The 24,859-nt window shown below is 40.3% G+C and overlaps 1 protein-coding gene across 2 annotated transcripts in view; it reads left to right on the top strand.

Moving 5' to 3' along the window:
• PAM (peptidylglycine alpha-amidating monooxygenase) overlaps nucleotides 1-24,859 on the top strand; it is a 111,917-nt gene that overhangs the window by 60,642 nt on the left and 26,416 nt on the right. For both annotated transcript variants that reach the window (XM_056847830.1, XM_056847828.1), the window contains exons 12-15: nucleotides 359-546; nucleotides 2,604-2,675; nucleotides 10,963-11,280; nucleotides 16,990-17,119. In XM_056847830.1, coding sequence (XP_056703808.1) covers nucleotides 359-546; nucleotides 2,604-2,675; nucleotides 10,963-11,280; nucleotides 16,990-17,119 — 708 coding nt within the window. The remainder of the gene's footprint in view (nucleotides 1-358; nucleotides 547-2,603; nucleotides 2,676-10,962; nucleotides 11,281-16,989; nucleotides 17,120-24,859) is intronic.

The raw sequence follows: 24,859 nt of genomic DNA, 5'->3' as shown, positions 1-24,859 counted from the left end.
TGAAGAGGTGAGCCAGCAAGCTGGAAATGGGACAGGCAGCTTTATTGCTACAGACTTAAAAGGCTAAGTATGCTTAAGAGTTTCTAATATAGTCCTATGAAAATGATGGAGGCTAGTGTTCCACATTGTGAATGCCAAGCAAACAGTTGAAGATAATGGCCTTCTGCAGGGTCTTATGCATTTTTAATGTGGAACGTTTAGAATGCACTGCTGTCTAACCTTTTATCAATTTTTGCAGATTGTCATTTTTCTTCTTCTTGCACTTAATGTGTCTTCCACAAGTCTGTCTAGCCTAGAACAAAAGCTAATAAAAAATCTATTCAAATGTGTCTCTTGTTTTTATTGTATCTTGCTGTAGGAGCACGTCCAGTGATGAAATGTGCAATTTCTACATTATGTATTACATAGAAGCCAAACATGCAGTTTCATTCATGACCTGTACACAGAATGTAAATCCAGAGATGTTCAGGAGCATACCGCAAGAAGCAAATATTCCTATTCCTGTCAAGTCTGATATGACCATGATGGCCCACGGGCATCATGAAGGTAAAAACTTTATCTGTATGCTAATAGCCATGGGGAAGGGTTCATACAGGTAATTAAAGAAGATAATTACATTTCAAAGATGGCTATCTCTAGGTTTGCAGGAAAATAGTATGGGAAATGGTATATGAGCACACAAGCAGTGATTTTGGATCTGCCAGATAGTCACATCCATGAGTTTGGCCTGGAAGCTTCAACAGAGAGATGTGACCGTCTGTGAGGATGGAGTTTATGCATCTTCGTCTAACTAATTACAAGTTATTTAGGCTGGTTTAGTGGTTGCTTGGTGGTCTAGGTGTCAGTATGGATAAAGGCTTTGGTTCTCAAAGCTTTTATGCTAGTGGAGTTCCATAAGAATTAATCTAGCTGTATCACTACAAATGCTAGAAAGATTTCGGTAATGCTGGTATACTATTGCCAAATTAAAGGTGGTTTATTATAAAGGCAACCTTCAGAATCTACACTAAAAAATCAGGGAATTAAAATAAGCATTTACAGTAACTTGGACTGTAATGGTTTTGAAGAGGGGCACTTTTATTTTACAATTTGCATATGAAAACATGCTAACAGATTCACATTTCCAGTTAATCCCGAGCTCAGCCATTGTAGTACTCATGTGTGGGTTAAATTAGTCTCATTCTGCCTTTCCTCTCCTTAGTCCATTTCATCTGATGATAAAGATGTCTGTCCTGATTCTTTGCATATGTGAAATTTGATGGTTTGGTGGGAGTTTCATGGTGGTTCATACACCATGAAAATGTGTAAGTTTGTATAGTTGTAGAGATTTTTACTTTTGTTGGAATATACACTTTGCATCTTTCGTCATGTGTAGCGTGATGCTACCAGCTCCTGGGCATCTGGCACTATTACCTGCCTGGTGCATAGGATGGCTCCATGGCTTGGGAGGAAGGAGGTTCCGAAGGGGGTGGGATTTGGTCTCTGCAGATTCTTCCAGGTAGAGGGTGGGGCAGAGCAATAAGAATATAGTATATTTAATTACCCTGTGATGACCATTACCCATGAGTACTGGACAACAAAACGTACACTGTATTTGGCCAGTAAGCCGTGAGAAAAGAGACCTAACATCCTTGTGCAGAAGCATCCCTGTGTTAATGAGATCATCTGAACCATGCTGTGAGACAAGGAGGTTCTTTTATGCTTGAAAAAGAAACTTCTTGTATCTGGAGGAGTGGGGTAGAATACCCAATAGAAGTTAAATGACTCCTACAACTGGGGTGGGGAGTACTGAATGTGAAAATTAGGAGAAGACATGATGTGGATGACCGAAATACGATCATTTAGGCAATGGGAGTCTTAATGGCGCCCAACGGATGTGTAAAATGAAACGGCATAGCATTGCTTAATATTTAAACTGTTGATGAGCCAGTTCCCATATTACCTTTTTGCACACAGAGGTTCATTTTTTAAAAAGTATACAAAAAGTGGCCCTAAATTTATTGAAGTTTGTGCATAGCTATTGCTGTGATCATGGGCTGATACCCTACATAAGAAAACCCATGCTGGATCAGACCAAAGCCCATCAAGTCCAGCAGTCTGTTCACACAGTGGCCAACCCTAGCCAAAAGCTTTCATGTCATTTTTTATCAAGGTTCCTGCAGCCAGCAAGGGAGTCTCCTAGTTGTTCCAACCAGTGAGGAAGCCTAACCTGAAAGCTCTGTAGGGATCTGGTAGAATTTCAGCTGACTAATGTCCTGGGGGGGGGGGGGAGAGGTTCTTCGCAGTTGCCTCCTTCAGCTAAAGTTGGGTGATGATATACAAATTTCTATGTGACCTTCCTCAGCTGTGCATTTTAAAGTACCAACGCATTTTTTGCTGTTACTCTTCATGAGTTGAGTTGTAAAGGGATATATGGTCATGAGTGATGTAGCCTATAGAAACTGTTGAATTAAATGGCTTGTATTTATTTCATAATCTCAGAAGAGTTGTTACCTTGTGATAATTTGTGCATTAAATTTGTGTCGCAAAGATATGCATAGATACGTGAACTTTCTGCCAGTTTCTCTCTTAGGTCATTAAACTTCTTCCCTTCTCCTTTTCAGAAGCGAGAAAAGGACAGTTAAGTTCTGTAGTGCAGCAGCCAAAGAGAGAAGATGAGGAAGTTTTGGATCAGGGTATGTAAATTTGTTTCATTAAACTTATAAAAAGTATTAATTTCTGTAGTAGTGGTTATTGTGTATTTTTGTTAACTGTCAGATTGCTGTTCTTGTCCACAAACTAACATGTAAAGTCTTTCTCAGCCACCATATTACTGTGCCTTTATATAATAAATGATTTATGAGGAAATGGTCAATTACCAGTTCCTAATTTTGCAGGTAAAACACATTAGTACTACTTAATCCTATTTGATTTTCCTGTTCTCAAGTTAATTTGTTTAATATAGTTGTAATTTATTTGTCTGTGTACTGTGCCAAAGAATTGATATACTGAGATAATGTTTTGTGCAAAGGAAAACAGGTGCTGCTCTTATACTTAGTGCTTGAGTGTAAACATTTCTGAATAATCATCATTGCTTAGTAGGAACTTTTTTTTGACGTTTGTAACACAATCAATGTTTTACCTAGGCATACTAACATATAAGGCAGCTTGAAGGGCAGTTAAGTTTTTATATTGAGTTAATATATAAGAAGCTATGCAAAGTGCACCAGTATGAATGCTTAGGTAACACGATTATGTTGTAAACATGCAAAATGTGTGTAATTGCATATTTCAGAACTCAATAAGAACTGCAAAAACTTTTAATTTCTCTTGGTCCTCCCTTAATTCCTTCAGGATAGCATTGCCAGTACAGATTCTTTAGTCTGGATACTTTTCTCATGAAAACTTGTTGAGGTTTTGGTAGTGGAATATCTGGTGCTCTAGCATTAAAGCTAAGGAGGTGTGAATCAGTGCCTGGATGGGAGATACCTGGCAGCTTTACACAGGGAGTAAATCTATAGTTACATTCCCCCTAAGTGAGAATTTTCCATTCAAGAAAGCTGTCCTCTTCATTTCTCTCACTAGAGATTTGTCACTTTAAAGAAATGAACCATTAGAACTAGCCCCTAATAATTTTTTTTTAAACTCCCAAGATGGTACAGATGGACAAGAGAGACCTTAAAATATGGTCATATAAAAAATTGGTGATAAACTGGGTAAGAATCATGTGTACATCACAGACAACAGTTCTCCCAGATTGATAGTGGCTGTAGTTCGTTCTAAGGGTAGATTCTAATGTCTGATGTAGAATAATTCCTTTGGAAGAATACTGGGAAACATGTTATGTTAAAATGGAAAAATCTATGCAGGCTTTCTATTCTCATGTAATGCCTCAGTTTATATTGTGGTGATTTATAATGTGGAGATTGCAGTGTGTGTTTAATTGTTTTGCAGCTGTCACACATTATCCTTTGAATACACCAGGCAGTCACATAATAATGGTAAATCAATTGGAAGGTGATAAGCCTTTAAGGTCCATTGTTGTCTTTAAATATTTTACACTTTGTCCTTAAGTGCCTTTTTATCACAATTTAATGTCATCATTGTTAAACAATATATCATAATTAAAAACATATTTTGCAGGTTAGCTTTTAGCCCAGTGTAACATACAAACATCAACTTTGCTTTTTAGATAATTCATGAAATACACATTTACTGACTTTGGAGCTTTAGAATAAATGCTTTTGGTTACTCCTGTCTCCAGTCTTGTTTTAGTAGATTTTCAGATGAACCTTATTGCAAGTCAAATAGTGGAGATGCAACTGTATCCAAGCATTTATTCTCACCAATGGTCCTAGTAGACAAGGTTAATTTATTCATTCAATTTTTACAGTTGGGGAGTTAAGGCTGAGAGACCGGGTTGTCCAGTGACAGAGCAATCCCAATAAGCCCCCATCTAGTACTTGAAAACAGCTATAGCATGCAAAATTACTAGGTTTAATCTTATCATTATTGATTTAGACGTCAAATCTCTTACTCTGAAGCAATTTCCAAAGATTTCAGTAGGAACTCTCTTGAAGGTTAGCTGGCTGGCTTATCCCCTCTTAGTCTCGCTAATACATTATTCTGATTGTGGTAACATCATCTGGTGATAACTGTAATGATTTAATATGGACACTTGGCAGAATTCTTCAGTGTCTGAAATGCATTTATTTTGCTTTACTGATTTGGCTTGAAATTCACTTGTCTTATAAAAACATCTCAGAGAGGAAATGCAATGCTGCCTGGTTTAATAACAAACCATTCCTTGGTACATGTACCTCTAATATGTTTCTATGGAAACTGGCTCTTTAGTTTTGTTGGTCAAGAAAGAAATGAAAACCCCTTACGAAAGAGTGGGAGTTTTTATAATTAATTTCAACAGGTTGGTTTAAATTATGTCTTATATCAGCTTCCCCCCCCCCCCATGGACTTCAACTACAGTAATTCCAGCTAATACAAATGTAAGTACAGGAAGAATTAAAACCACTGTTGGGGTCTGGGCTAGCTCTGTATAACATTAAGATGCCCTTTTAAAAGAAGTATTCAGATCTCTGCATAGCAATGTGTTATCCTATCATACACGACTAGCGAAGACATATACTGGAAAATAGATTGACCTAAACTGTATAGTGACAAATCTTTATCTCTTTGTTCAGAACCTTTATAAACTTGCCTTTCTCCCATGTGACTCAGACAGATCTTTAACTCTCCGCTTCTTTTTCTCCCTCCTGTGTCCGTTGCCCTTATAGTAAGTCATTCCTAGGGAAGATTTCCATGTGCATAGGCAGCCCTTGTAGAAGTGTTAAAATTATTCCTCCCTGCTAAGTGTGTGTGTGTGTCAAGTGCCATCAAGTCGCAGCCGACTTATGGTGACCCCGTTTGGGGTTTTCATGGCAAGAGACTAACAGAGGTGGTTTGCCAGTGCCTTCCTCTGCACAGCAACCCTGGACTTCCTTGGTGGTCTCCCATCCAAATACTAACCAGGGCTGACCCTGCTTAGCTTCTGAGATCTGACGAGATCAGGCTAGCCTGGGCCATCCAGGTCAGGGCCCCTGCTAAGTAAAAATACTTTATTCCCACTATCTTTTCCACTTGCGCAAGATAGAACTCAAGGTACTTTTTCAAAAACAGATTAAATGGAATCATGCGAACAGCATGTTGCATATTCCATTGGTCCGCATCTGTTGTTATTTCGTTAAAAATTGCAATAAAATGCTGTGTATTGCTAGTACTTGCTCAGATAGAATTGTGCTAAGTACATTTTTCGTTCCGCTCCACTTTGCTGAGTCTAGCCCAATATCTAGCTATTTTATAATGTCTCGTTCATTCTCAATCATCAGTGGCATGATGCAGGTTGCTGTTGCTCCCCATTTAATGATGGAGAACTGCATTTGAATTATTCTTGGCCATAGTGATAAAACAGTTTCACGGGTGAACTAGGATTTACTGTTAAGCCTTTTCTGGACCCATATCACTAGTTGTTCATTTTGTACTTTACATATATCATGTAGTGTTTACTGCAGGCATAAAAATTCCACCTTGCAGCAGGTTCAAGATATTGGACCTCTAGTGGAGGGTGAGGATATAAAATTGTTTTTGGTTTTTTTTGCAAAGCCTGAGGAAAAAAATCTTCATTGGATTCAGTGTGCCATTCTTGCACTGATTTTTGTGGACTGTAAGTTTCTTTTTTTAAAAAAATGAAATCAACCTCCTCCTAAACAATTATTTAAGAATCCATTACCTATATTGATCTTAGCAGTATATGAAGTACCACATATTTCTCTTTCTTCGTTAGAGATTCTTGATCTGATTTCTGTATTACTACTTAGGTAAAATCACCTGCACTTCCTGCCCAGCCTTTTGAGTCTGCTTCTCACCATCCAAGGAGCTATTGCATCAGTGAGATTTCATATTATGTTCTTGCAGAGGAGGAGGAAGGGTGTAAATGTAGTTCTCTAAGAGAAGGTTTCAAAATATCAGTGCAGAATTGATTATTTAAATTGCCCGTTCAAAATCAGGGTGATCTCTAAACAAAAAGAAATACTTACCCCCTTTGAAATGAAGCAAAACGAAGAAAAGGGGCTCCGTTGAAACTTTTTTTTTACAACTTCAGTGATGATATTGAAAAAATAGTAGTAACATTTGTATATGTTAGCATTAGAAAATGCTTAAGGCAGCTTATAAACTGAAAACAAAATGCACAACTCATTTGCAGTCAATTAGACAACAGTAAAAACAGTCGAAGATCTGGCTAAAATATCCAAGTACCCTCAAAAGCTTTTCGGAATCAATGCATTTTTAAAAGAATGACAGAAGGTCCATTTTGGTGCTTAATGTTTAGCACCATGTTGGTTCTAAAGGTGCCTCTTGTGCAAGGGAGTTCTGGAACCTCTCTCTTTCTGTCCAGACTGGCAGCCTTTATTGTAAACATCAGGAAAGTGCTGCAGTTCATTGTATAAGTAAAAAAGAAGATTTCTTTGATTCATTCCAGTCGGGCTTCACACTGTCCTATCAAGGAAAGCTGCGGGTTGTCGGCAGCCACTGAAATGCAGTAGAGGACAGGAAGTACTCTTATTGAATGAAATGAGCTGGTGAAGCTTTCAGCTTGTGGCAGCCTCTGAAGAGCTGCAAGCTCAATTCAGACACTGTGCCAAACCATGGCTTGGAGTTTAAAACAAACAAAAAATGATTTTCACTTCTAGATGTAAACAGGCAATCCATATGGTTCACAGCCGCTTGTCTGGTTTAATCTCAGCTTCATAAATTCATTCCCACCTCCATGGTATGGCAGCCCCTGGAAGCAGAACAGTGGTGACATAATTATGTTTGTTCATTTGGACATCACAATACACCATAGTTATTGAAAACCATGGTCTCTGATTCAGGTTTACTGGCTGATGGTAAAGCATAACTTGTAATTTCAGTGCCAGATTTCCTTAACTGTGTCTCCCCATGATGCCTGAACAGAGCACTTAGTTCTTTGGAGTACATAAATTAACTGCCATTCTGCCTTCAGAGTCCTTTATCTTGGTGTCCAAAATCCCTCTTGTACACAGTCACTTGGAATGGATCCACAAGATTTTGGTTATTATATGGATGGAAAAAGTGGGGAAGTAGGCACAGAGCAAATTTTATATTTGTGGTGGGTTGATATTTTCTCCTTTAACTTGCATTTCATAGAATCACAGAATCATAGAGTTGGAAGGGACTACAAGGGTCATCTAGTCCAACCCCCTGCACAATGCAGGAAATTTACAACTACCTTCCCCCCCCCCACACACACACACCCAGTGACCCCTACTCCATGCCCAGAAGATGGCAAAAAAATTTTTTTCCAGGATCCCTGGCCAATCTGGCCTGGAGGAAAATTGCTTCCTGACCCCAAGTGGTGTTCGGCATTTCCCTAGGCATGTAAGAAAGGGCCATGAGAGCCAAACAGTGATGCAACCCTTCCTGCCCTCCCTCTCATGAACTGCCTAAGTTCACAGAAACAGCATTGCTGACAGATGGCCATCTAGCCTCTGCCTAAAAACCTCCAAAGGAGAGCCAACCACCTCCCAAGGAAGCCTGTTCTACTGAGGAACCACTCGTTTATGAGGGGGCTGCCTTATATTATGTTTGTAGAGATACCAAAGTGCAAAATGCATGCACATTGCATCAGTCATGAAAGAGTGCATACAAAACACAGGATTTCTCAAAGCAGAAGAAAGATTGGGCTCCTGCTTGCATGGAGGAAGGGAAGAGCTGTAACATAATAAATAAATGGCAAAAATGTGTTAATGTTTTGATCTGTGGTATCTGTTCCAACATACAAAACATCTTCTGACAGCAAATCCAGTAACTTAAAGGAAAACAGGCTTGTCTAACATTTAGAATATTTCATCAAACATGTTAGCAAGGGCGGCTTAACAAATTTTGTTCAGCTCCAATTTGCTTTGTTCATTTCACCAAAATTGGCCCTATTAACTCTGACAATTATTTTCTGACAGGGGGGTATTCACTTGGGATATAATCCTTCCAAAGGCTGGAATGGGAAATTTAGTTGAAATAATTGAGCCAGGAACGTTTATAAACATGACACTCTCTTTTTTTGGAAAGACTTAATTTTACCCCTTGCCAAGTGCTTAATAATCTTTTTGTGAACGACTTGAAGCTTAGCTAGCTACCACTGTCATGTTGAAGCAATTAAATGAAATGTTTAAGAAAATGTTGACATGTTTCCATAAATCTGTTTTTTTAAGTCTAAATAACTGAAATTCTTAATCTCTCCATTAATTATCCTCCAAATCTAATGACAGTGCTTGTGAGCCAGCATATTTGCTGATGTAATGGTTGGCTTTGTGCTGTCCAAAAGCATCTTCAATTGTCCACTACAGCTTACTTTAACAAATATCTGGAAGAAGCAGTTGCCTGGAGTATTATTGTGGAGGAGGGCAAAATGTTCCTGATGGTGTGGGCTGGCACTGCAGATGAAACTTGCCTGCTAAGCTCCTTCAAAAGCAGGTGTGAGAGCCACATTGGTGTACTAGTTAACATCAGTGGTTAGGAGCAGTGGACTCAGATCTGGAAAACTGGGTTTGATTCCCCACTCCTACACATGAGTGGCGGAGGCTAATCTGGTGAAGTGGGTTGGTTTCCCCACTCATACACATGAAGCCCGCTAGGTGACCTTGGGCTAGTCATAGTTCTCTTAGAGCTCTCTCAGCCCCACCTACCTCACAGGGTGTCTGTTGTGGGGAGGGGAAGGGAGGTGATTGTAAGCTGGTTTGATTCTTAAGTGGTAGAGAAAGTCAGCATATAAAAACCAACACCTCTTCCTCTTCTGCTGCTGCTGCTGCTTTAGGTGACTACTTTTTAAATGTGGGGAGGAAATGGTTTACAGCACATCTGGAGTGCTCAAGTCAACTGTGCTATTGTATCCTGATCAGATTTTGTGGAACTCAAATAATATGAAGAAAGGACATGTTTCTAGTATGAAGGATCTGAATCCATGAAACCTTATGATTGTGTCACATTCAGTTGATATTAGCTATCTTTTTTGTGTTCTGGATGTCTGTAATCACTGGCATATTCTCAAGATGTTGTGAAAATATATATGCTATGGTTAATACCTCTTAAATCAGTGGTTCCCAACCTTTTTTTGACCAGGGACCACTAGGACTTTTTTTCGGTGCAGGGACCCCAAGGTTCAAAATAAAAATTCTGAGAATTTGAAAATAAACTTTAATCATAACTGTTAGTTAAACATTAAGCTTAGAATAATATTTGAATATATATTTTTCTAATAGATAATTTTTAATTGAAAATATTAATTTATTATGGGTTTATAACTTTGTTTCGCGGACCTTAATTTAGTTCTCGCGGACCCCTGGGGGTCCACGGACCCCTGGTTGGGAACCAGTGTCTTAAATGGTTGAACTAAGGAGGCTGTAGATTTTTTTGCCCCTTATAAGTGCTTATTATATCGTCATTGAACTCACAGGAAAGAGACCCAAGTGAAATCAGACAACATGGGATAAAGCATCTTCCTTTCAGTCTTCATGGCAGAATTTCCCCGTATAGACAAACAAGCTAAATACACTTACTAAAAATATGTTAGTTAGGTGTGACAGATAATGGACATACTAGTGCCAAAAGGTGAGAAATTGAATAAAATTTAACCAAAGAGATCCAGGCTTTAGGAGTGGGTGGAGTACCATCAAGCATGTCAAGTAGAAGGAAAATATTCAGGCTAGTAAACAGTTTTTCCATTCTCTGGTATCCTTCCTGAATGTCAACCATCTTGTGAGCTATTTTGGCTGAGAGCTCATGATAGAAATATATTTTTAAAAATAAAAGAATAATCAGGGGGTGTAAAATGCAGTGGCACAATATTTAGAACACAAAAAAATCATTTTATCATATTGAGTTTATAAATTGCATTGACAGAGGCATATGTCATGAATTGTGTGGCCTTTGCTGAAAAAAATGAATAGGCTTTCTTTGGAACTGGTTTTACTTTGAGGTGCTGCTTCTTTTGAATAGAGGGGGTACAAACCTCATACCTTGGAATTAATGCTGTTGGAAGGAAAGTTCATATAGGTAAGTGCACCAGTTTTCCAGTGAAATACCTGTAACGTTTCTCTTAGAAATTATGGCTTTGTTCCCAGGGACATTCTTTCAGAGGTGAGGGTCTCATTTGTTTTTGGTATCAAGTATAATGCCAAAGTAGGCATTGTTGTGTAAATGAAGGAAATTATAGAAGTTTACAATCCATGCCAAGCATTTATTTGTGGTGGGAGGGGAAGCAGATGAGCAACCATTAATTTTGAGTCAAGTCAGCCTCTAGGAATAACCTTCTTTTCTTTGTCAAGTTCACTACAAAGCTTTGCAATCTGTCTGACTTCTCTTGCCTTTCTTTCTCTTATCTGTTTTCTTTCTTTCTTTTTTCTTTCTACACAGGTGATTTCTATTCACTCATTTCCAAGCTGCTAGGAGAAAGGGAAGATGTTGTTCATGTGCACAAGTATAACCCTACAGAAAAGGCAGAATCAGATCTTGTAGCTGAGATTGCTAATGTAGTCCAGAAGAAGGATCTTGGCTGGCCTGATGCCAGAGAGGTTTCCAATAACAATGAAAGGGCCAATGCAATTCTTGTCAGAGACAGAATTCACAAATTTCACAGATTAGAATCCACCTTGAGGCCGCCAGAGAACAGGCATCTTGCTTTGCAACAACCAAAACATGGTGGAGTGAACTGGGAAAAAGAACGTACAGGAGGTGGGTTGGGGTTGTTTCTGTTTTACAATATTCATAATATAAACTGTATTGCACATCAGCAGAGTCAGAAGGGAATATCAGTTGGTGGTGTTCTTATACCAGATGTGCTGATGAAAAATTCATTTTGTTCAGTTCGTGTAAGCAACTACCAAAGCAATGCTTCTGTTATCATTTCATCTCTGACGAATGGTTGGTATATTTTGTTTCTTGTGTATGTAGGTGTCTGCGCTATATCTTTGTTTAAAACTGATAATATAAATGATTGTTTTTTACCATATTCTACACATTAAACCACTAGTTGTAAAAAAGCTTATAACACTAGTTTAGTGTGGCATTTTAATCAGAATTTGAACTGGAGAGAACGGTTACATTTTGCTAACAAAGTAATCATAGTGGAGTGCTGTAAATTCAATTTTTTTGTCTGTCTTTCACTTTGTTTCTGCAGCTGGCTTTATTTCTCTTCCTCTTAGGAAGGCAGTGATGCCCTCTGTATTTTGTCAGCTGAATGTCTTGTAAAATACTCAAAATATTTTAGGCGTATTATATCTTGTTTGTTGTATTTCTACTGATTTCAATGTTTTTTCTCTAAATGTGGGAGCATTACACTTGTCTCTAAATTGTTTTTATAGCAACAAAGCTGGTGCGCATCTTGCTGGAGCTGACTTAGCTTTACCAACTGTCGTTCATGCTACGGGGAATGAGGCCGTGGCTCAGTCCCACACTAGTGCCTTCATTTGAGGTCATACTGGTCACACAAGTTGACCACTTTTCACAAGTTATTTGCTCGCGCAAATCTGTTCTAATTATTGCTCAGCTTGGTGCGCAGAAGGTCCCCAGGTATGGTCCCTGGGATCAACAGTTAAAAGGATCAGGTAATAGGTGATGTGAGAGTCTGTGCCTGAGACCCTGGAGAGACACTGCCTGTCAGAGTAGAGAAGACTGACCTCAGTAGGCCTGACTGGTCTGACTCAGTTCCTAAGGCTGTTTCATGTGTCCGTGTATAAGTGCGCGCTAGTGTGATTTCATCCTTTTCCAAACTGAAACCTTGCGTCATCCCCATCTGGGAAAAGGAGCCACCGTCCCAAACTAGTGCCTCCATTTGAGGTTATACTGCTCACATGAGTAGGCCAGTTTCGCAAGTTATTGGCTCGCACAAATCTTCTCTAATTATTGTTTTATTCAGTTTTGTAACGCCAAATCATGATTTGTGCTAACCACGATTTGAACCTATAAACATATTTGTTAGTCTTTGTAGACCACTTCTATGGCACCGTTCTGTGAACAAATACTTTCAAGGTTGTTCATGAGATTAAAACAAATAAAATGCAATGTTAAAAGCACTATTTAATCCAGCAGCACTCAAGACTAATACAGGTTAAAAACCCAGGGATTACATCAAATCTTACCCAGAGACATTCTGGAATATTTATTTCTTTACAGCACTTTTATCCCACTTTTTTGCATACAGTGTGGACTCAAAATAGCTTACAGTCACAAAAGGTTAAAACATAGAATTTCACAAATATTTAAAACCATATTTCCCATTTTATAAACCCCTAACAATATTCTACTTGCAGCCAATAAGTAGGTCATTGGGCGACTCCAGGGCATGCATCACAGTAATCAGATCTTTTCTGCCCAGGAAAGGCCGCAGCTGGTTAACCAGTTGAAGATACAGAAAAGAGCAAGAGCCCAGTAGCACCTTAAAGACTAACAGAATTTCCGGCAGGGTATGAGTTTTAGTGAGTCACAGCTCACTTCTTCAGATACAGCTAGAATGAATTCTAGTGAGCTGCCTGTGACTCACAAAAGCTCATACCCTGCCAGAAATTTTGTTAGTCTTTAAGGTGCTACTGGACTCTTGCTCTTTTCTGCTGCTACAGACAGACTAACACGGCTACCCATCATGATCTGTCTCAGTTAAAGATAGTTAAAGGCATTCCTGACCACAGCTGCCACCTCCTTCTTCAGCAGTATCCTGATTGTTGACTGGGTCCGAGAGCACTCCCAGACTACACACCTGTTCCTTCAAGAGGAGTGCAGCCCCATGCAGAACGGGTGACACATTGAATCTCTGGTCAGACCATCCACCCTCCAATAGCACTTCCATCTTGTCAGGATTAAGCTTTAGTTCAATAGCTTGCATTCAAAACCGCCACCAGGTGCCATTCAGGGTTTCTACAGCCTCCTTGGGATCAGCCAGAAATGCAGAATTTGTAATAAGGGGAGACAATAAAGCTCCTGCTTGAATTTCACAGTTTAGTACAGAACTAAATCATGGTCTAGCTGTTTGTTGGCTTCCGTTTCCTTTCTTCCCAGCCCTCAGTTTCATAAGTTTGCTCCCTTCCCTGTAGTGCAGCAGCCTTTGGAGTTACAGCAATTTCTATAACCATTGGCAGTTCACTGGCAATCTTCCAGCTTCTGGGTGCCACTGAACAGAGAAGAGGGATCTGGTACACTGCCTGTACTTGAATGGTTAGGATGCAGTGATAGAGATATTGGGATGCTGCTTCAGCTTCTTAACACACAGCAGTGTGTGACAGTGGTAAAGGTTATTTAAACACACTTTAACGCTTGGTTTCTGATAGGCATTTAGTTTGCAATAGGGATGCCAGCCTCCAGGTGGGACCTGGGGATCCCCCAAAATTATAGCTAATCTCCAGACTACAGAGATCAGTTCCTCTGGAGAAAATGGATACTTTGGAGGGTGGACTCTGTGGCATTGTTCCCCACTGAATTCCCTGTTGTCCCCAGGCTCCATCCCCAAATTTCCAGGAGTTCCCCAACCTGGACCTGGCAACCCTACCCCCCATCCCCTGACCAAGGGGGACCTGGCAACCCTCGTTTGCCAGCCGACTGCAAAACACAGTTTGTCAATTCAAACATTGTGCTTCCTTTACCACGTTTTAGTACAGTCTCAGAATAGAGCCTCTTGTCTGCAATCACTCTCAGTTTGAAAAGATTTCAAACCCAATTGACTTAGGTACTGCAGAGCTTATGAAAATTACCTATCATCGCAAAATCAGCTGTTGCTTGATTTGTGGATATTGTGTTACTTCTGAAAGTGGGTCCCATGTTTGTTGCTAATGCAGAAACCTTGATAGTTCTGGGGGGCGGGGGGTTAGAATTAGACGCAGGGCCTTTGGCCTGTATGTTTGCTGTGTTTTCCAACTTATTTCCAGGATATTTGTTGTCAAAATTGATAATAGTTAATGTTCACTCTGGTTTTAAATTATGTTGTTATAAATGTAACCACCACGCTGTAGGTTCATAATAATAACCACGCTATAGGTTCATAATAATATAGCTGTGGAGTTGTTTGGCTATTTTCCTTTAAATGAAATGTGGCTAGTAATAGCATAGCCAACAGGAGTTTAGCCCTGTTAGGATGTTAGAAGTCCTTCCCTATTATATCAACAAGCAGATTTAAAAACATGATAAATATTGCTAGAAACTGAATGCTGAATTTATTACTTTAGGGGAAATAGTGGCTTTCTGATTTAAATATGCAAGTAATAGTAAAGTAAACAACTCACTGCCTTAAGTATTATTGAAGAATCCTAATGACAGAAAGAAATGTTGTGAGTGGGGGAGGATTTTATTGCATGCTGTGAAAACAGCACGTACATGAAGACAGCAAAAAGGCCTTGTTTTTATTTAATTTTGTTACAGGTTTTTTTTCTGGGGGGGGAATTAAAATTTGGGGGCAAATTGAAATATAAGCAATACTTTTTTTCTTATCAAACCTAAACTTATTTTACTTTTATAACAGCATAATATACATGATTTATAACTTATTTAGTTGATAATATTGTATTATTTGGCATATTTATAGAATTTAGAAATATGCATGCCTTAGTTTTCAAAAGCAACATTGTGAATATATGCAACTGTAGAGAAAGAGCTGCAAACTGCTGTACCTTAGAATCATAGAATAGAATCATAGAATCATAGAGTTGGAAGGGACCACCAGGGCCATCAAGTCCAACCCCCTGCACAATGCAGGAAATTCACAACTACCTCCCCCCTCCACACCCCTAGTGACCAGTAGATGGCCAAGATGCCCTCCCTCTCATCATCTGCCGAAGGGCACAGAATCAGCATTGCTGACAGATGGCCATCTAACCTCTTCTTAAAAACCTCCAGGGAAGGAGAGCTTACCACCTCCCGAGGAAGCCTGTTCCACTGAGAAACCGCTCTAACTGTTAGAAAATTCTTCCTAATGTCTAGACGGAAACTCTTTTGATTTAATTTCAACCCGTTGGTTCTGGTCCGACCTTCTTGGGCAACAGAAAACAACTAGGCACCCTCCTCTATATGACAGCCCTTCAAGTACTTGAACATGGTTATCATATCCCCTCTCAGTCTTCTCCTCTTCAGGCTAAACATACCCAGCTCCTTCAACCTTCTTTGTTCATATATCTTTTTGCCATTTGAGATAGGGTTGGCAACTCTGGATTGGGAAATTCCTGGACATTTGGGGGTGGAGCCTGAGGGGGGTGGGATTTGGGGAGTGGAGGGACCTCATCGGTATATATGCCATAGAGCCCACCCTCCAAAGTATCTACTTTCTCCAGGGGAAATGATCTCTGTCATCTGGAGATCATTTGTAATTCTAGGAAATCTCCAGGCCCCACCTAGAGGTTGTCAAATCTGAGAGGATGGAAAAATTAGTTGAAAACAGAAAACAACTTTCGTAGTAAGCAAAAGAAAGTGTGTTTGGTCACAAACAGTCCCATGTATTTACAGTAGGATAGCTGGCATATTTGGATATTTAGTGAAACATTATAAAATGAAAACACTGAAATCTTCAGTTGTTTACTATTATTATTGTACAGACTGCATATTAATTGTAGACAAAATTAGTCATCTTTAAACGGAAACTGTTTTGTATATATACATAGTAGACACAGGAATTATCAGTACATCTAATAGCCAACATAGCCCTGCCTGCAGATACTTAGTGGATCATAGCTATGCAGATTTTCCAGCAAACTTGGGTGACGCCCCCGCCCCCGCCCCCCCCGCCCAAGGTCTGCAGAAAAATCTGAAACTCAAGGAAAAAAGGAAGGGGGTTAAATTCCCTAAAATAGGGGGAGTATTTGTCTGTTCATGTATGTAAATCAGAATAAAATTAGTGTTCCTGTTTTTTTTTTAAAAAAAAATAGTAAATGTTCTCCTCAAAGTAACATCCACTTTCTAGAAATTTTGGCTTTCTTATTATTGTCTTGAATCAAAGTCTTCATCTTAGGCAACTAGGCCTACAGTCCAACTATGCAGATCTGGAATTGCATCTTACTGAACTTGTTTCTGAGTAAACATGGTTGGGTTTGGACTGTATAGGATATAATATTAAATGTGTATATAAAATAATTTAAGATGATTCACAACAGTATGAAAGCCAGAAGTACTGCGTCCAAAGGTATTACAGTATCAGAGACATTTAAGCAAAGCTCTCTGAGTCGGGACCACTAAGCCTATTTAAACTTCTAAGTGAAATTGCACCATTTCTTTTCATGCTTCTGAAAACTGCTGCTGTTCCTAAAGTTACAGTTTTTGGTCTTTTAAAAAATTAATAAATAAAGGTTTCTTCTGGGTAAGCTTGTTACTATTATGTTGCCTTCAATATAGCTGAGTCCTTCCAAGTGATGCTATAATTAATTGTATGATTATCTGTTAACACAAATTTTTCCGTTTTTTATCTTTCAGACTTAACTATAGAAGAAGTTGCTGACTGGCCTGGAATAAACCTCAAAGTTGGCCAGGTTTCTGGGCTGGCCTTGGATCCGAACAGTCACTTGGTGGTTTTCCACAGGGGTGATCGTGTATGGGATGGAAAGTAAGCAAACATTTTAAGATAAGAAGTATAATGAAAGGCTGTGTCTGTTCTGCTCTTCGTTGCTTTCACATGTGCCTATCATTCTGACCCTCTGTTGCCAAATGTTCTGAGGTAAACAAGATGACTGTATTTTTCATATTATAAGAGAGGCTAGAGCAGCTGTTTCGGATGCACAACCCACCTGGAGCCCAAATATGGAATTTGGAACATACTTCCTAATTTATAGAGTGGCTGTGTTGCTGGGGTCACCCAAATTGTATTCAGATGCAGGTCACTCCTCGCCATCCCAATTGAAGACTGACAGCTCATTTCTGAGCTCTGCGGTGGCCAGGGACAGCATCCCCGTGGCACTGCCGCGGCGTCTACAAGGAGGTTTCGTGGCCACTGCAGGGGGAAAAGGGGCATTTTTTTAACTAAAAAATTTAAAAGGGGGGGAAGCCCCATAGAGGAAAGTGATGCTGCGCCAGCACCGCTGAAGCGTAAGGGGGCATTCCTGGCCTGAAAGGGGTTAAGAGTCTGCCTGCCGACTGCTCCGTCCCCCAAAACGCCCTGGGAGCATTTCCCAGGACGTTGGTGCGTGGACTTACACCGGTGGGAGGCCAAGCCGGCATCTGAGGGCTGCACTGCCGTGGCAGTTCTGAGGGGCCAGTGCAAGTGGCACTATGCTGGCGTTCATGCCAGTTTGCATGGCGCAAGAGGCACAGATGCCAGCGTAGGGCTCTGGGTTCCTCCTAAGCCCATTCGGCCCCCAGGCTCAGGAATGCACTGTAATTTCCTAAAGAATATTACAAAATTGCAAGCAGGTGGAACTGTCTTGTTGGTCCTAAAGAATGGAAGACACAGGGAAGTTGTTTTGTATTGGACAGGTTAGGCTAGTTATTAAGGTCCAGTTTTCAGGACAAAGAGTAATGTAAATAGTTTGTATGTATGTCATTAGATACCTTGGCTGGTCCCCCCCCCCCAGATTTAATTGTTTCTTACTAATGCTTTCAGAGCTCACTTCTGTAGACTTTTTTTTTTTTTGCATGTATCTGCATTTGATTCTACTGTTAGGATTCAGGATGTATAACAAGATGTGTTTCTTTTATTTTGAAGGTGGTAAAAGAAGAGAGGACTGAAAAAGCATAGGGAAAGAATGATTCCAACTACTCTCATTTTAAGCAACAATAAATTTATCTAAATTTATCACGTTTTCATCTGTGGATACTGAAAACTGGATTGGGGCCATTAAGACAAAACTTGAGTCAGTGTGAGAAAGGCAGTCTATAAATAAATAAAACTGTTCTACAAACTTGGGGGACCAACTAAGTTTGCAGAAAAATCTGAAAACTTAAAAAGAAAAAACCCGGAATAGAGGATTGAATGTTGTCTGTGCTTGCACAAAGAATGTTCCTCTGTCGGGCAGCTTCATCCACCCTCCTTGCAGCAGATGGACGGCTGGCTGCACCATCCAGGCAGAAGAGGAGTGGGGGCCGTTGCCATCACTTGAGCCAGCAGGCAGGGACAGTACCATTGCAGGCAGGATGGGGTAAGAAAGGGAGGAAGACCCAGTGGGCTGAGGAAGTGGTAGCACTCCTGGCAGGTGGGCAGGGGAGGAAGAGTGGAACCTCTATGTAACCCACCTTAATGTCAATAAAGGCTTTCGTATTCATATGTACCCCCCGCCCCCATGTGAGCTGCAGAGGTGGCAACTGTGTATGTCTGAAGACCAAGTCCTATGAGGAAAGGTTGAAGGAGCTGGGTATGTTTAGCCTGGAGACGAGACGACTGAGATGTGGGTATGGTTACAAAATTACAGATGTGGTGGGCAGAATACATTGTGCAGTATGTGATACCTGACAAAGGGAGCTTTGGCTCTCGAAAACTTACACTGTGAAAATCGTGTTGATCTCTAAGGTGCTACCGCACTCCAGTCTAGCTTTTCTATTGCAGATCAACATAGTTACCCTCTGAAGCAATGCTTCAGCAGTGTCTGAAGTCATAAAGAGAAGAAATGGGACACAGTGGGTGAGATGGATAATAGGATGGACTGGTAGCCTCAGGGTAAGGCAGGGTGGCATTTTGGACACAGAACCCCCAGCATGCCCTGACTTAAACCCTTTTTAACAGACCACAGAGTGATATTGAAAAATTGTTTACATGCTCTCAATAACTGCAGACCAGAAACTCTGTTTGTAAATCTGAAATTTATGGGAAGACAGCAGATATGTAGGTAGACAGAACGCAAATGATTAAAGACAAGGGGATGTGAAAGAGAAAAGTAAGTCAAGGAAATCCTGAAAAGCATTTGTAAGAAAGAAGCTATCATAACAGCTGGGCTGGCTCAAAGGGCATGCTGGCCTTGAGAGGTTCATGCCCTAGAGAACTACAGCTGGAAGGGTATTGGGAACACCTGAAACTAATGAGGCCCATGATGTGAAAGAGGGAGGGTTTTTCCATGGAGGGAGGCTCCTTTCGGGTTATCGTCTTTGGCTACAGGATCTGGCAGTAAGACCATATGCAATCAGTTTTTGTTTGTAAGCAGTTAGCACAACTAGTTATTTGTTTTAAGTTTCTTTTTTATTGCCTGTGTTGGAATGAGAGTTTGCCTTTTCTTAACTCTCTCTGTATTCAATAAATTCCGTTGATTGATTTGAGCAAAGTTGTGAGGCGAGTTTGTGCGTGGACCCACCCAGAAACGAATCTCAAGGCTGGAGTAGCAAAGCCTGAGTCCAGGCCCCTCTGTTTTGTCTGCAGAGGCTGGAACCCCCATACAGCATTATTATTCTGTGTGCAGTTGCTCCAAATGCAGACTACTGCTTGTATTTACTTAAGCAGCTGTTCAGATTTTCCTCAAATAAATCACTCTTATTGGATGGGTCCCTGTAGTCCTACAGATACATTATTTTCTGTACACATGGATGGGAGAAGTTGCAAGCATTTTTGACTCAAAAAGTGGCCACACGCACCTTAGCATGGTTCCCCAGCACTGTGGTCCTGGTGACATCTTTGATGAAGTATTTGCCGTTATACGGTTTGCTGTTTCTAACATGGATCTCTCAGGGAGGCATTTTTGGAGTGATTTCTTACAAACATAGATTGTTTGGCATTCTCATTGTGAACCTATTTGGCTACTGCTGTATAGAGACAAAATTTTAACCTCCATGAGGTGTGCGTTTCTAGAGCTAATTCAACTACCGTGAGTTTGCCATTTATGCAGCGATTTTATAATAGAAGGCAGTATTACTATATACAGCAATTTGAAAATATTACATTAAAAAAAGCAGGCAGAACTTTGAACGTCTCAGTCTGGAAAGATCCTCGAACTAGAGTAGGGATAGCCTGTGTAGTTCCATCAAGTATAGTGAATGTAAGTAAGATATCCTCCCTCCTGTTTCCTTCATGGAACTTAACTGTAAGGATTAGGTTATTGAAGAAGATTTTCAATATGATGCCTGCATGAAAAAGCATTTGCTGGTAAGAAGATGGTAGTAGAGTAGGAGGGGGAGGTCATTATTAAAAGGGATGGGTTTACCGTAACCTATTGTTTCCCCTTTTCCCTTTAGACTTCCAGTCTTGTCTAAATATATGCAAGTAATCATAAAACTAATACAGAGATTTTAATTAGGTGTAATGTTCTTTACCAGCCATAAATGTGCTCAATTATTGGCCTTAGGAACTCTCTGGTTGATTGCATCCCCATTGTACAGCAAGGAAGAGTCAAACAAATTATGAGTGTTTCAGGCACTACTTAGAATGGTAGCAATGTTTTAATAATACATGAAGGTAAAAGCTGCATGTCTTGACAAGTAAATGTAGCAGGCTAGTAGAGAACTCTGAGTAACTGAGCATAGTTCTGGAGCACACTGTAAGCATAGGAGCTGGAGGAATATATGCAACCCCACCGTTAATGTACCTACCAATTATTTAATACATTTCTGGAACTTCAAGCCCCTTTTTAACGTGCTTCCCCTAGACTTCCTCCTGAGGTGTGGATGCTGTTTTTATCTGTTGGAAAGTTTAGGAAGCTAATTCATAAGAATTTTTCCTAGTAACTTGGGCAGGTCTGACTGTGAATCATAGCTCAAATCCTGTATTCTGTTATTAAGCACTTGCTGTGCTTATTAAAGTCTCCTTACATTTTAAAACTGTAGCAGTACTCTTATTCTGCATCCTAGCATTCTTAGTTTAGGTAGATATATATATCCGATCGTTCCTAAAATTTTAGGTAGATACCTAATATTGGTGTGTCTTTCAGGCTGTTATCCCAGCCTAGACAATGAAAATTAAATGTCACTGGCTTCTATGACATAATGCCATTGCTTGTAGCCTGGCAATTAAGTCACGAGGTTCTAAATCCAGCACTTGGGACTTGATGTAGTTTTGTTCAATATTAATAAACGTAAATGGCTTTGGAAATTATACAAAAGAAGAACAGATAAAGATAGACGCAACAATATCCAGCAAGTGCATGATGTATATTTTTAATTACAGAGTACTACAGATTTCATGTGCAAATAATTTTAATGAAGAGATCAATAAACTAATCAATGAAGTACAACTAGTTTGAAAAGTATGCCACTTCTCTTAATTGAAAGCTATAGTATAAATATTTTATGCAAGGCTTACTTTTATTACAGTAATGTATAGGGTTAATAATTTGGTTTGCAGACTCATCTAATGTTATAAAGTAGGCCTTCTATTGAAAAATCAATCTCATGGGCACTTAGGAGCTGGTTAAATAAATAAACATTTGGAAAAAAATCATACATCTTCCACATCTTAGATGACAATTGAATTACAATTTTACCTACAATTAGATTAAATGCTATTTAATTTCATGTGCATACATGGCTAACACTTTATTTCAATCAATGCTAAGCCCCAGTGCTAAGCACTTAAGCTGGAATGCTTATGAGGGCTTCTTGTACTAAGGGAAAGTATAACTAATAACTTCTTGTACGGATAACAATATGACTCTCATACATCGTTTGCAATAATACTAGTATGAGGTTCAAATAGTTTAATAGCCCTTTCCTGAGCCCAGTGGCACCCAGGCACAGTGTAGCTGAGGCACCGATGTGGCACCTCCAAAGAGGTTTGGAGGCTGCCATGAGCGGGAAAAAGTGCTTTAAAATGTAAAAAATTGGGGCGGGGGGGAAGCCCCATAGAGAAAAACGATTCTGCACCGGCAAAAACCTGGTACAGCACCACTAAGGCCTGAGGGGGGTATTCCCAGGCTGGAAGGGTTAGGAAGCTGCTTACTGGCAGTTCTGCCCCCCAGAATGCCCCAGGAACACCCCCCGGGACGACGGTGTGAGCACTTGTGCCGTCAGGATGCCGTCATGAGGCCGAGCCAGTGTCCCAGGGCCGTGCTGCCACGGCGGTCCAGTGAGGCTGGCGTAAGCATCTCAATGCTGGCATCCGTGCCAGTCTTGGCGGCACAAGTGGCACAGGCACCGGCATGGCCACTTGCACGCCTCCTGAGCTCTTTCAGCCTCAGAGCTCAGGAATGGGCTGTAAGTCATTAAAGAACTTTTGGATGATTATATGCTGTTCTGAAAAGACCTTTTGTTTGAAATATAGATTCAGATATTTGTGTTTACAGTTTAGATATCTGTCTAAACAGTCTGGCTGACAGATGTAAAAAATAAATAGCAAACCAAGCCATCCACAGATAAACAACTTCTCAAACATCTTCCCGAAGGGCCTGTTGTAACAAGAACACTCAGGGTTGAGTGTTAACTGATGGATCTCATCTGGCATCACGTTCCATAACTTTGGTAGTTTTGCTGAGAGAAGAAGACAACCATAAGCCATCCAAAGCCATATAGTGCTCATCTTTTGTGGAAGGGGGCTCTCACTCAGATCAGTGAAAAACATAGATTACCCAAGACAAAAGCAGTGGTATCTTATTATCAAAAATAGCTGTTAAAGAGGGACAATGTTGGATGGGGCATGGAGACTAACAGACACCCAAGATGGCCGAGAAAGTGGGATGCCCACAGTAGGCTGAAACAGAGCTCAGGAGGCGTGTTTGCTCCACAATAAAGTGTGGGATTCAGAGTTGAAGAGAAAAGAAGGGGAAAATGGGGTGATGCAGAACTTAACAAAGGACTTAAGGACATTATTCGGCATGTACAGTTTTCAGGAAGGGAATAAATAGATAAAGATACCTAGAGGAGTACGGGCCAGGGACTTTGGGTTGTAGGTTACCAGGTGTAGACCCCCGAGGGAAACTGAAGTACTCTTAGGAATATACAGAAGGGGAATGTGATATTTCTTCCCTTCACTTGCAACAGCACTCTGGCCTGATGATCACTCATAAGGGGTACAGGATGGTCAGAAGGAACAAGGCTTAGATTGATATATCTAGTAGAAGTATTTTTCCTCTCTATTTCTATTTTCGAGCTTTTCTTATCATTCAGTCTGTGCACCAACCTGCACCATATACAAACAGCAGTTGGTTTTTAATCATAGCTCCTGGAAGAGTGCAGGGCAGTTCATGTTTTTTATGCTTCTGAATTACTGATAAAATATTAGATCATGGAGTGCAGGACGTTTTCTAAATAGCTGTACATTTAGTTATGCTTTTCAAAGTGACGCAGCAGAAAATTGTTTCGGTGTGGTTGACTTTTGCTAATATCTTTCCTCACGGTTCAGCCCAGTTGTGTAGAAAATGTCTGTGTTATTGATACTTGTGAACTATTGGTATTGGTACGAGGAGCATCATCGCAATCAGAACGGTGCACATAGCACGTGTTGTTTTCCCTTCTGCCCCATCATGTGGAAATGGGTTTTCTATGCATCCATGAATGAGAAGTGCTCCCTGGTATTCCAGTTTTTGCTTGAATTAACCAGTTAATCTAGTGAAGCAAGCATGGACACATGCACACACTTTGGATGTAAGGAATACCCCTTGGAGAATTTGGGCAGATATCTTGCGGGAAGGATGGGAACCTGATGTATGATGAGCTCCCCTTATTGCATCGACCAAGACATGGATTGTAAAGAGGGAATTCCCTGAACCACATTGAGGTTTTTTTTGGCGGGGGCTGCTTCTACACTTGGGAAGGCACTGCATTGTTCTAAAAAGGTCCCCCTATGGCTGGATTTAGAAGGCGATGGTACATGTCGTGTTCTCTTCCTCTTCTAATGCTACTGTTTGACTGTTTGTTTATTTACACAATTTATATACTGCCTTTCTGCCATCATCAGAATCACCAAGGCAGCTAACTAAAACATACATAATAAAAACATATCTTAAAACTATTAAAGCAAAGCTAAAACACACATACGCAAACACAAAAACAACCATTAAAACATAGGGCAGAAAGGAGGAATCATTGAGGGAATGCCAGATAAAATAAAAAAAGTCTCTACCTGCTAGTAGAAGACAGTAACAGAAGGAGAGAAGAGTCTCCCTCTGGGGCAAGAGTTCCAGAGTTTTGGTGCCATGACCAAGAGGGCCTTCTCCTGGATTGCCACCCACCTAATATTAGAAGGGGGGGCACCCAAAGCAGGACCTCAGAAGAGGTTTGTAGCAGTCGGGTAGGTTGCAAGGGAGTAGGCAGTCTTTTAGGTATGCTGGACCCAAGACATATAGTGCCCTTATCCACAGATGCTTACTTATAGCAGCAGGCAACTTTGCACTGAATTGTGTGCAAGGGTGTTTGCATGCTTGTGGGAAGAACAGTTATACTGGAAGGTGGGGGCGGTACAATACATTTAGCAGAGGCTGATCTCAATATTTGAGGAACA

This window comes from Euleptes europaea, chromosome 4 (assembly GCF_029931775.1).
Source record: "Euleptes europaea isolate rEulEur1 chromosome 4, rEulEur1.hap1, whole genome shotgun sequence".
In the NCBI taxonomy this organism is placed as follows: Eukaryota; Metazoa; Chordata; class Lepidosauria; order Squamata; family Sphaerodactylidae; genus Euleptes; species Euleptes europaea.
Note: the sequence above shows the minus strand (reverse complement) of the source record. Positions and strands in the feature narration are given on the sequence as shown.